Source organism: Orycteropus afer, unplaced genomic scaffold (genome assembly GCF_000298275.1).
Source record: "Orycteropus afer afer isolate SDZICR_OR568_19922 unplaced genomic scaffold, OryAfe1.0 scaffold00179, whole genome shotgun sequence".
Taxonomy (NCBI): Eukaryota; Metazoa; Chordata; class Mammalia; order Tubulidentata; family Orycteropodidae; genus Orycteropus; species Orycteropus afer.
This window is the reverse complement of record NW_006921766.1, coordinates 4,268,971-4,282,234: the sequence shown is the minus strand read 5'-3', so window position 1 is coordinate 4,282,234 and position 13,264 is coordinate 4,268,971. Positions and strand designations below refer to the sequence as shown.

The 13,264-nt window shown below is 42.1% G+C and overlaps 1 protein-coding gene across 1 annotated transcript in view; it reads right to left on the bottom strand.

The window, feature by feature from the left end:
* The window catches only part of TMPRSS3 (transmembrane serine protease 3), a 33,231-nt gene extending 20,446 nt beyond the window's left edge, over positions 1–12,785 (bottom strand). The window contains exons 1-5 of the mRNA XM_007947275.1: positions 12,768–12,785; positions 11,259–11,400; positions 6,616–6,726; positions 5,568–5,684; positions 4,921–5,044 (exon numbers count right to left, since the gene is read on the bottom strand). Coding sequence (XP_007945466.1) covers positions 4,921–5,044; positions 5,568–5,684; positions 6,616–6,726; positions 11,259–11,400; positions 12,768–12,785 — 512 coding nt within the window. The remainder of the gene's footprint in view (positions 1–4,920; positions 5,045–5,567; positions 5,685–6,615; positions 6,727–11,258; positions 11,401–12,767) is intronic.
* Positions 12,786–13,264: the final 479 nt, after the last annotated feature.

Below are 13,264 nucleotides of genomic sequence, written 5' to 3'. Positions count from 1 at the left end.
TCATGACTGACTGAGGGCTGAACCATTATGATCCATAGGCTTTCCACTGACTGATTTTTGGAAGCAGGTTGCCAGGGCTTTCTTTATAATCCATCATAGTCTGGAAGCTCCACTGAAACCTATTCAGCATCATAACAACACACAAATTTCCACTGCAGACTGTTGGTGGCTGCACGTGGAGAACATTGGCCAGAAATTGAACACAGGTCTCTTACATGGAAGATGAAAATTCTACAACTGAACCACAATGCCTCCTGGTGGAGTGCAAAGTGACTTGGAATTCAGCAACTGGTGTCACATAAATTATCAAAGTCTCAAAGTAGTGACAATCATGACAACAACCCCAAGTTCTTACAGTGTTCCTATGTGCCAGTCTCACTTCTCCACTCTTGAAACTCACTTAAGTCTCACAACGACCCTTTAAAGCAGTTACTGTTACTACTCCTATTTCTCAGGGGAGAAAACTGAGGCACATGTTATAACTTGCTTGAGCTTACACTGGGATTTGAACCCAGGCAATCTGGTTTGACCATCCATTTTTTTTTTTTAACCAGAGATATCTGACATAGAAGCTCTGGTGGTGTAGTGCCTAAAGCATTTGACTGTTAACCAGAAGGCTGGTAGTTCAAACCCACCACTCCTCAGAAGGAAGGTTGGCAATCTACTTCCATAGAGATAGTGCCTCAGAAACCCAAGAAGGGGTTTCTATGAGTCAGGACTGACTCCACGGCAGTGAGTTTGGGTTGGTTTTATCTGACATAGGACAAAGTAGAGCAGAGAAAATGAAAGAAGGATTTTTAAAGACAAAATTAGGATGAATAAACAAGAAGAAATACAGGAGTAAATCTTAGAAATTGAAGGAAAGGATAAACCAAACCAAACACACTGCCGTCGAGTTGACCTGACTCATGATGTCCCCTCCTTGGGTTTCTGAGGTGATTATCACTACGGAAGTAGATTGCCCAACCTTCCTTCCAAGGAGTGGCTGGTGGGTTTAGGGAAGAAAAAACAAGTTTATAAACTTTAGGGTCATTGTGAGTCAGGGCCAACTCAATGGAAGCTACCAACAGCACAGTGAAAGAAAGGGGCAATGTTTAGGTAACAGGCTGGAGAAATTGTAGACTTCTTTTTATCAATTATCCATTGCTAGCAAGTCATCTCCTAACTTGTGGTTACCCCAGGTGTTACAGTGTAGAATTAAGCACTTTAGGAGTTTCTTGGCTGTAATCTTTACAAAAGCATTTTTCCAGGCCTTTCTTCTGCAGCGCCTCTGGGTAAACTCAAACTTTCAACCATTCAGGTAGCAGCTGAGTGAACTAACCATTTGTATCACCCACAGATCCCATAATGTGTGTAGGTGCCGTTGAGTTGATTTTTGACTCATAGCAACCCCATGTGACAGAGTAGAAGTCCTTCATAGGGTTGTCTAGACAGTAATCTTTACAAGAGCAGATTGCCTGGCTTTTCCCCCACGGAGCCTCTGAGTGAGTTCAAACCACCCACATTTTGGTTAGCAGCCGAGTGCTTAAACATTGCACACCAAGTTTCTTTCATTTTAAAGGTGTTGTTGTATAGGTGCTCTTGAATCCTTTCTGACTCACAGTGATCCTATATACAATAGAAAGAAGCACTGCCTGGTCCTGCACCATCCTCATAATCCTAGCTATGGTTGAGCCTGTTGTTGCAGCCACTGTGCCAATCCATCTCGTTGAGGGTCTTCCTCTTTTCTGCTCACTCTCTAGTTTACCAAGCATGATGGCCTTCTCCAGGGCCTGCTCTCTCCTGGTAACATGTCCAAAGTACGTCAAAACTCTCACCATCCTTCCTTCTGTGGAGCATTCTAGTTGTACTTCTTCTGAGACAGATTCATTCATTCTTCTCATAGTTCATGTTAAATTCAGTATTCTTCGCTCACCTCATAATTCAAAGAAATCAATTCTTTGATTTTCCTTATTCATTACCCAGCTTTCACATGCTTTGAGGAGATTGAAAATACCATGGCTTGGGTCAGGTGTACCTTATTTCTCAAAGTGAATTCTTGGCTTTTTAACACTTTAAAGAGGTCTTTTGGAGAAGATTTAGCCAATGCAGTATGTCATTTGATTTCTCCACTGCTGCTTCCATGGGCATTTTAAAGGTAGGAGGAAATGTTTTACTAAATGGCCAGGGTAGAAGAGAGACCTGTGAGCCACTCAAGCTACCAGGTGTCACTTAACTGCTGCCCAAGAAAGGTGGGAGTCCTTGACCCAGGCCTGTTGGGGGAAGAAGAGAAAGGTTGAGATGAGTTATTCTGCATAATAGAGCAGAGAAGCCTAAGGATTAAGAGGAGGGGGCTGTACTCCAGGAGGGAGTAGAGAGAAGGGAAGAGAATTGCGCTACCTGGTGGTGAGTCAAAGTAAGCGACTCAGCAGAGAATTGAAATGGCTTATAGGGAAGCATATAGGGAGGCTTATAGGAGCTCTGGTAGCGTGGTGCCTAAGGCACTTGACTGCTAACTAGAAGGCTGATGGTTCAAACCCACCAGCTACTCCTCGGAAGGAAGATGGGGCAATCTACTTCCGTAGTGATACTGCCTTGGAAACCCAAGGAGGGGTCGCTATGAGTTGGCTCCGACTTGATGGCAAATAACAACATAGGGAAGCTTTTGGTTATTGGCAGTGATGATATGTGTGGTGTGATCTTACTTCTCCTTATATATGAGGAGTAAATTCTGCATTATATGAAAGAATTTGTGTGCGTGATTTTTACTATTGTCATTGAATTTGAATTGCAGTGATTTCTGAATCTATGTTGGCATGGGGAGAGAATGAGGCTGACCTCAAGGATAAAGCCTAGAGGACATTTTGGTTCAGCTTTGGTGAAAGGGAGCTGAAAATACAATGCATTGAATTTGAAAAGTGAGACTCCAGGAAGGATTCAGTATTCAAATGTAGTTTGAATGGCCTCTCTTCCTTTTCTTTTGATGCAAATAGGGAAGCTTTCCCACGTTCATTCTTATCACCTGTGGTGCAATGAATTATTTGGTATGGCTTTTTTAGCCATTGTTGTTGTTGTTGTTATGTGCCATCGAGTAGGCCCCAACTCATAGCGACCCCTCCTTGGGTTTCCGAGGCAGTATCACTACGGAAGTAGGATTGCCCAACCTTCCTTCCGAGGAGTGGCCATAGTCTTTATTAACTCCCACTGGATTACTGGATGGGACCATGCAAATAAGGTGTGCAGAACTCTGATGTTGGGATTGGTTCGTTTTGTCACTCTGCCAGGCTTACTATGAGCCCTCCTAGAGGCAGAGAAGGGATCCCACTGCCATCAAGAAATAAGAGTTGGAGGTGAAGTAGAGTGCATCCTTGGACCTGAGATCCCCACACTAGACCTGCTTGGCAGAGACGTGCACCAGAGAGAGACACCCTGGCAGAAAGATAGTCACAGTGGAACCAAGAGACACAAGACAGAGTGGTGGACTTACCTGGCCCACAGAGCAAGAAAGCTGAGTGCCCTTGGGCAAGAAGCTTGTTGAATGAGTGGGGTGCACCTAGGTGTACCTATTGGCAGAGCTAAAAGGGCTTTGTAACACTTGCCCAAGCAGGGCAGAGGCCAGGCTAAGAGGCCAAGGGCCACAGAGGCATGACTGAGGGCACAGCAGAGGGGAGATTGTCCTGATAGAAAAATTGTATCCAGAATGTGTTCCTGAATCTGAATTGTAACCTGTTACTTCTCTAATAAACCCCATAATTTTAAGTATTGTCTATGAGTTCTGTGTGTCACTTGCAACGAATTATCAAACTCAGCAGAGAAGTAGTGAGTGCTGTGGGAAGGACAGTTGGTGTCACAATTAATAAAAGGCTAGAGAGTGGCATGCTCTGGCCTCATAGGAATAAGCCTTGGGCTGCTGATGATGATTCTGTCTTCCTCTTGTGAAGTTAGAGAAGGTCAGAAGTTGTTGCCTCCATGCCCTTTTAGCATCACCCTTGCTCAGTTCCTAAGATGATGTGAGAACTCAAAGATCCTGCCTACTTTGGGCTCTGAGAATCAAGAGCAAAGAGAAATGAGGGTGATGTTATGGACACCCATGGAAGAACGGCAGCTGCAAGGAGTCAAAAGGAGGGGCCCAGGAGAAAGAAGGAGGCCTACATCAGGGTGAACTATGTTGCCCCAATGCAAAAAGTCATGTAGACAACACCAAAAAGTAAAAAACCTATTATAATAGTTGTTTCTTCTACATGTTGCTACACAACTGTTTTGAATGAGTGTGTTTTCGTTAAATTGCTGATTTTGAAAAATTGATTCTTTGTGGTTCAGTGAGAAGTGTGCATGGATAATAACGTGACCATGAGGACCAAGCAGTGGAGTGTCCAGGAAAGTACTCTATAAGCTGTAGAGTGAGGAATGAGAAGGTTTAGATTTTCATCTCCCAAGCTCTTTATTGCATGTTTGCATTTAAAGTCCTGTCCTTCCCCATGACACTCCCAAACATGACGTTTCCTGTATGACCTTGAGCAAGTTGCTTAACCTGTCTGGGCCTTGGTTTCCTCATCTGTACAATAGGATGATAATCAAATATCAAGTAAGAGCTCTGGTGGCACTATGGTTAAAACATTGGGCTGCTAACCAAAAGGTTTGTGGTTCAAACCCACCAGCCACTCTAAGGGAGAAAGATGAGGCAGTCTGCTTCCATAAAAATTTACAGCCTTTGAAATCTTATGGCACAGTTCTACTCTGCTCTATAGGGTCACTATGAGTTGGAATTGATTTGATGGCAGTGGGTTTGGTTGGTTTTAATCAAATACCAAGGTTGTCATGAGGACTGAATGTGATAATGTGGTAAAGCACCTATTATTACAGCTAAAAAACAGCTGCCTTTCTTCACTATTTTTACTATTACTATTTGTACATAGGAGTTAAAAATGCTCTTGAAATTACCTTGGAAAACCTAGCTGGGCACAGGCAACATTTGCGTAGAGACCTTTCCAGTCATCGGAGCACATGGTCTTCCAGGAAGCAGCTGTAAACACCTGGAGCACAGCATTCTGACCACTCACTCTCACTGACCAACACATGGGAAGAAAAGTCCTATTAGTGGCCACTGGAGGCTTGAGACCATGGGCAGAGATTCCATATCCCATTTTGTCTCTTGCATTCACACAGGGCTGCCCCTTGTTGAGTCCATTTATTTCCATTTCTGCCCACTATTTATTTTCATATGTTCTATCTGTTATCTATACTGGCCAACTCAAACCCCTCCTCCCTTGAATTTGACCTTGTGCTCATCTGCAGTGCTCCCTTCTTGTAGGACACAGACAGTTCTTACTGCCTGGACCCCCTGAGACCTCTTGGGGGGGGGGGGAATCTCTTATCTTTGCTTGTGTAGTTTCCTCAGATGAATTTAAGCCCCATGTAACTGCTATCCCTTAACACCCAGCCCAGGGTCTCCTGGGGCAAATGCCAATCGAATCCCAGTTAACAACATGACTTGACAACAGTTTGGACCCATTTTACAGATGAGAAAGATAAGGGTCAGGCTTCCGCTGACTTCCTCCTACTTGTACAGGAAAAAGACTTGACATTACCACATCGGTACTCATCTTCCCCATCTTTGCAGTCAAAGACTCCATCACATCGAGCTGTCAGTTCAATGCACTTAAAAGATGAGCGGCACCTGTACCTCCCAGAGCAGTCAAAGTGGACTGAAGAAAAGGGGGAAGAAGATGGGAGTGTTAATGACTTCCTCAGTGTGTACTGTTAATAACCAGTAAGGTCCTGGGTGGGGGGAGGGGGGTGGTGTCATCCACCTGCCATGTCACACCAAACTTGTCCATGTATAATGAAACCTGCATTGAAATTGAACTCCAGTCCTCAGCCAGCTCTCAGTCCAGTTTCTGTTCTGAATTCCAGGGGACGGGGGCTGCTAGGCCCCACCTTATCTCACCAAGCGGCCTGGTCTGGGAGTCACACTTGAAGTAAATTTAAACTCTGGAGGGCTCAAGGTCAAGAGTGAAACTGCAGGAGTGTGGGCTGACCAGCTGACCAGCCAAGCAAGAAGCCTCAATTACTGAGCCACCCACTCTACCTCCTGTTTCCCTTACTCTGGGCAAAGAGTGAATGAACTGCAGACTACACAGCTGAGCAGATGGCAAATTAAACTGACCTGTGTGTGATCTGGTTATTCAAAAGAGAAAATGAGAAATTGTTCCCAATTAGAGACCCTCCAAATGACCAACTTTCTCAAAAGCCACTTGCACCTTATTTTTAACATAGCTGGCATGTTTGGCATTACATGAATGGGTTTCTTTGTCCTCTCCATTGAACAGTGCACCCCCCTTCCTGCCCACAGGATCCTATTACATCAGATGCCTTTGGATATTTCTAACTGGGCAGGTTCCTTGGTGACAAAGCCCTGAGTATGGCCAACAGCCCCCCACTTGGCCCCAGATTGGCTTTACACTCATGCAGGCAAATAAAACTCAAAGTTGGCAAACCAGAAGGATATTTGCCTCCAGTCATTAAGGCTGGGTGGTGGCAAAATGCTGGAGTGTGTGTGTGTGGGCAGAGGGTTCATGAAAGCTTATGTGTTTGAATAGGTATTTGAGAGCCTACTAAATAATAAATCGTACTCACTGCCCAGACCAATGGCCAGTGCTAAGATCAATGCAATTATCCCAATGACAATGATTGGGAAGAACTTCAATGGCAGCAGAGACAGGATCTGGGCAGCAACTGCATCTGCATCTGAAAACCAGAAAGAAGAATAAAAAAGCAGAAAATCATAAAACATCAATTATGAATTTTTTGGGAAAAAAAAAAGCAAACTTAAATTTAGCTTTAATTTCTTCCTCCCTCTATGCAGAGACAGTCCCCTAGTAAAGAAAGTTCTCTTAATTAGAAAAAGGGGCACCTATCAAGGGCTGTGGGAGTCCTTGTGTGGCACAAATGATTAACAAGTTTGGCTGTAATGAAGGGTTGGAGGTTCAAGTCTACCCAAAGGCATCTCAAAAGAAAGACCTGAAAATCTGCTTCTGAAAATTCAGCCATTGAAAATTCTATGGGGCACAGCTCCATTCTGACATACATGGAGTTGCTGTGAGTCAGAGTTGACTCCACAGCAACTTGACTGACTGGTACCACGGGGGAACACTTTCTCTAGAGAAGTTGAGTCTCACTCTCTCCAGCTCTGTTCAACTTTACTCATCTTGGATTACTGAATGGGAAGGTGTTTCCCTACACAAGAAGGTGACACATAAAACCTGAATGGGGTATGTTCAAGCAGAGGGAGAGCTAGAATCTCTAGGGAAAGTCACAATAAAAAGATGTTGGGAGACAATTCTACATGGATCTTTTCTCTCACATCTTGCAAAGGCTTGCAAAAAGTGATGGTCTTTGTCCTGAACCAACTCTTCAAAGATATATGCAGAGCAAACAGCCTTAAAAGATACAGATAGCATCTCCTACCAGAGCAAGGGACAGGTTTATCTACTATCTAGTTTAATAAGTGTGGTATTTTCCTTTGGGGCAAATGTTATATAGGCTTTCTTGCAGCCTTCTATAAAAAATGAGGTCTCCCTTAGCTCTGGACCCTCAGCTGTGATGCAAACCTAATACATGTGCAATGTCCACCTATCCTCTCCACATTGCCTCCACAGCACTTGGAAGTTACAGGGAGCTTATGAGAACATGAAACTCATGCTACCTGATGTGTGGTGGGTAATGAAGTCCCTTGTCATTGGCCCAAGAGTCTCATATCTTCTTCCAACATCCATAATACTGTGAGAAGCTAACTTATTAGCTTGCAAGTAAGGTAAAATCTCAGACCTTTTACAATTCTTACCTAAAGAACCAGGCTGCTACTTCTGTTGTTAATTGTCACCAAGCCAGACCTCAACTCATGGGGACCCCATGCACAATGGGATGAGACTTCTGTAATCCACTGGGTTTTCATTGGCTGATTTCAGTAGTAATTCCCTAGGCCTTTCTTCCTAGTCTGCCTTAGCCTGGGAGCTCCACTGAAACCTGTTCAGCCCTATAGCAACTCTCAAGCCTCCACTGACAGAGATTGGTGGCTGTGCTTGAGATGCATTGACTGGGAATTGAACCTGGGTCTCCAACAAGGAAGGCAAAAATTCTGCCACTCAATCACAACTGTCTTCTGGGGAACCAGGAACACTTGACAGAAAAGAATATGTAAAGAGCATTAAGATACCCAAAGCACAGGTTTTCCGGGTCACCAGAAAAATTTCCATGGACATTCCTTATTCTCAGATAACATAAGCCACTTTACATAATGATCTCATTAACCTTGGAAATCCATCTTTGCCGTGACTGCTTCACTAAAAATTATGAGGGCTAGAATCCAAAAATGGGAGGAACACTGCTCAAGGTTCCCACAATCACTCAGGACAGACACCCTGCTCGCTCTTCTCCTCATTTTGGAGACGTTTAGCTGAGGGGTCTCCCATGGAAGAGCTAAAAAGATTTTCCCAATGTGGAAGAAAACTCAAAATGATAACAACAACAACAAAAAAAGACCGGGTTTGCTGATCTGATAGAGCCTGGTGAGACCCCTGAGACTATGGTTCCTTTCAGGTCTAGAACTGAACTCACTCTTGTGGCTTCCAGCCAAACAACATATGGGGTGAACAGACATATGGGGTGAACATTTACATCAGGTAGATACACTCCTTGGAGAGATCAATTGTGGGAGAATAGAAAGGCAGTGTTTGCACAGGGAGACAGCTTATGACTGGAGTGCAGGGGAGGGAAAGACCCAGGGAAGAGGTAACTACGGGGAGGAGGTGGGAAAAGAGTCATTACATTTTGGGAAACTGCAGTCAATGTTATGAAACAAAATGTGTATGAACTGCTGTATGGAAAATGAATCTGCTTTGTAAACTTTCACCCAAATCACAATAAAAATTAAAAAGAAAGAAAATAATAAAAAAGAAGGTTTTTCTCTTTTCTCTGCCAGTCTTTGGAAACCCAGAATGTCACCATTTGGCAATAAAGACTGAATATAAAAGAGTTAGCATCATTTCTCAAAACTCTCAAACTCACTGCTGTCAATTCGATTTCGACTCATAGCGACCCCTCCTTGGGTTTCCAAGGCAGTATCACTACAAAAGTAGATTGCCTCATCTTCCTTTCAAGGAGTGGCTGAGGGGTTTGAACCACCAGCCTTCTGGTTAGCAGTCAAATGCCTTAGACACTACTCCACCGAGCTTGTCAATATCATTTTGTTGTTGTTGTTGTTGTTATTTGCCGTCGAGTCGGCCCCGACTCATATCATTTAGGGCCCCCTAAAGAAGAAGACAAAAAAGGTAGAAAGAAGGGAAAGGAGAGGAGAAGGAGAAAAAGCAAGCAGAAGGGAAGAGGAGAGAGAGGAGATGAAAGAAGGTAAATAAGGAAGCACATGTAAAGATTTAGTGACCATGGTGAGAGAGGAAGAAAGGGGAGACAGGAGGTAAGTCTTTCTTTCAAGATGAGCCAAGCAAATTGTTTATGGCTGTATCCCCAGAATCTGCAGTAGTGCCTGGCACATAGTATGGACTTGGTAAAAAGCCTGAACACTATATGCATGTGCACCACAATAAAGAGAAAAATATTTTGGTAAAAATAATTCTTCATCAAATTATCAATTCACTGCTGTTGAGATGTCTGCCTTTGATCTTACACTCTAAAAATCAGCAGGAACCCCTAAGAATGACATCTTATCATTCCAGTTGTTCTATATCCAAGAGTTAGATTTAGAAAATGAGTCCATATTGTAGAATTATGTATAAATAAATAAGGATTGTTATTGAGTTAGAAACTTTGTAAGAGTTCACAATTGAACCTTGATTGGTCCTCTGCCTGGGTGCCCTGGGTGGGTGTCATAGTAGTCTCATCCTTCTACTCTGTTCTATCCTTGAAGACATGACTGGGATAAAAAGCAAAATGCATAGCATCTCTCCAAAGATATTATAAATACATACATATATATATATATATATATATATATATATATATATAAAATATTCAATCTAGAAATGAAAAAAAAATGTAATTTAGACATATCAACTACATGTCAACTAGACACTGCCTTTTTGAATAATTATATCCACCATGGTCCAAAGTGAGAGGAAATAGACACCTATTTACAGCCCATAGGGTTATAAGTTAAATTTTATAAGTATAATTTATAAGAGAGTCAAATTGCAAACACATATCAAAAAGATTAAAAATGTATGACATTTTTAATCTAATAATTCTACTTCTAGGAATTAACCCTAAAATGTCCTCATAGATGTACACTAATCTCTACTTACAAGAACACTTAGAACAATGGCATTTATAATACCGATGTGTGAGAAATAGCCTAAATGTCCAACAAGAAGGAACTGGTAAAATAACATATTGTATATCCATGTAATGTAATACCGATACAGGCAGTCCCCAGATTACGAATGAGTTCCAACCCGAAATCTGTCTTTAAATTGAATTTGTATGTAAATCAGAACAGTTAGATATTTATCTAATCTCACTTAGTCAAGTGTTTATCTTATTGTATTCCATATAATGTACTTTTCTATAAGTAAAAAAAACAATTAAAAATACTTCCAGAAACACTAAAACATCTTTAACATAGTGATACAGTAATTTTATTTATTTATTTATGATTTGGGTGAAAGTTTCCAGAGCAAATTCATTTTCCCTACAACAGTTCATACACATTTTGTGTCATGACATTGATTGCAATCACCATAATGTAACAGCTCTTTTCCTACTTCCTCCCTGTGGTTACCTTTGCCCTATGGCCTTCTTTCCCATCCATGCCTGTCCTGATAATTCTGCCAACTTGTGTTGCATTTTCGTCTAGCATCTAATACCTTCAGTGATGCCCAGCTTATTTTAGGTTTTTGAGAAGGATCAGGACCATTAGTTCTCAGCTCTTCCTGGAGGTCTCAGAGTGTCCTGACCAGGATCTAACTTCTGACTGATGGGGCAATGGTACAGTTTCATTCTAAGAAAACCTTTAACAAGAGAATGAAACCTCTGCCTCCAGGTTGTTGGTGTTCACCAGCTTGTCGACAAGACGCTGAACGAATTGATCCCTTCTCAAATGCCCATTCTCTCTGGGATTCTGTAAGTCTAAGAAAATGTATGTGTCCTAGCTTGTGGGTGTGCAAACACCTGGGGGAATATTTCCCCCAGAGACACCTGGCCACATTTATCATCTAGATAGGAGAGGATAGGGAAAAAATCACCAGGTCTCACCTGGCCTGACTTACCTGGTGCCACAGGACTTATTTTCAAATCATCAAGACCAAAAAGTGATCGAAAGGAGAAGGGAGTTTCAGTGGCAGGCGGTTCATTCTCCCCCATCGTGACTATTTCGGGGCTTCTGAGATTCGGCTCCACCTCCACCTCCACCTCCTTAGCCAAAGAAGGAAAGAAATCATTTCTATCCTATTTACAGCATTAGCATCCAATGCATCTTGATTATATATTCAATCTTAGAAATCTGATTATCCACATAAAGTACATTTAGTATTGACTGACCAAACACTTGTCAAGTGAGAATGCATTTTTTTTCCTGAACCACAGCAGATAAGAGAGAAGCTACTAGAGTTAGTGAAAAACTACTAAGAACTTAAATTCCACTCAAATAATGACTCTTTCATTGCTGGTTGGAACGATCTTCATATCGATTTAACAGCACACCTTCAGAGGTATGCCCTTTCCCCATTTGGAAATTATTGTATAAGTTGTTTGTAAGAAAACAGATTATTTTCAAGGCCTTTTCCACCACCTTTTGTAATTGTTCCTCATCTGTCCACATAAATCCAATTTTTTGCCTATGCATGTATCTGGCACATTTACCATAAACATAGGAATTCCTTATACTCACATAATGTCTGCTCCTCAAAATTGTAGCTAGCACCAGGGAAGGTTTGCTTGACTATAATACTAGTCGTTTGCCATAAATACAATGCTTTTCCTGGCTCACACAAGCATGACCTAATTAAGGACGAAAGTATCTGTGCCCTTTGGGTGCCCAGTCCCCTCCTTAAGCAGCAAAATGAGGAGCGGCCAGGGACTGCTGGCTTCCAGCACGCCAACAGCGGGGCTCTATTTCCTATGAGAGAATTCCACCTAACACACCACCCAAGAGGCCAGCAGCCTTTCACAGACATTCCCTGTAACTCTGATAGGGGCCGGCAAGCAAGGGAATGGCACAATTTTCCTAATTGATTCCAATTCACATTCCCAGGTATTAGCTATGGATTCTCTAGGAGCTGGCTTCTTCAAAGTGCTAACATCTAGGAGCGCTTCAATATGTAAATAAAAATAGACAATTGAAGCATCCATTTTTATTTCCTTTCTAGTTATCTGTTAGAATATCGGAAATTCAAAAGAGCACTGCTCAGTATTTGAAACAAACTTTGTCACTCTGCCGTTTCATGCAGCCATCATAAAAACTAAGGGAGAGTTGTGCGCTGAAAGTATTTATTCTATTTCCATTGCAAGAACAACTTTAAAGAATATCTTAGAAAGCAAACATATTCACATTCAGCTATTTTTGGCTTTGGTTCTTGCTGCTATGTTCCTTACAAACCACATGTAGCAAATTACATACTTTAACTTTATACAAAAGAGTAAGAATCGATGGTAAAGTGCTTTCTGAAACAGCAAACCTCAGTAACAAAGTCCCCTTCCCTGGTAGGTAGCACAATACCACAAAATGTTGAGAACTTATTTTTAGAAACACATTCTCTCCCTGTCTTCCTTTTACTTACCATTTCTGGAGCAGCCATCATTAAAAGCAGAAATAATTTCCTTTTTCATTCTAAAAGTAAGTGTGTTGGTAAGCAGGCTGCCAGCAAATTCATCCAGGAGGGAAATATTTTCACCAAGTCACTCGGCCTCGTCGGCTCCATCAGTGTAACAAATGGCATTATGTCAGGAGTCAGTGTAACTCAAGCTAGTTGTAGCTATCAAGTAGCACTTGGTAGTATGACTACAGAGACCAAGGAGGGGAAAAAAAAAAATGCAGCTTCCCTTTAATTAGTAAGTAAGGTAAGGAAACCTTTTCAGAAACATCACATAAGAGAATTAGAACACAGCCTCTCTTTTTATTTAAAAAACAGTCAAGGCATCCCAGGGCCAAACATGCAGCCAGCAAGAGGGGCAGGTGGGTCTTTTTGGTGGAGGTTTCTATTTCTCTACCTGATAGAGTTCCCAGACAAAAGACAGGGAACCTAAGTGTATTCATCATGGCACTCTAGGGAATACT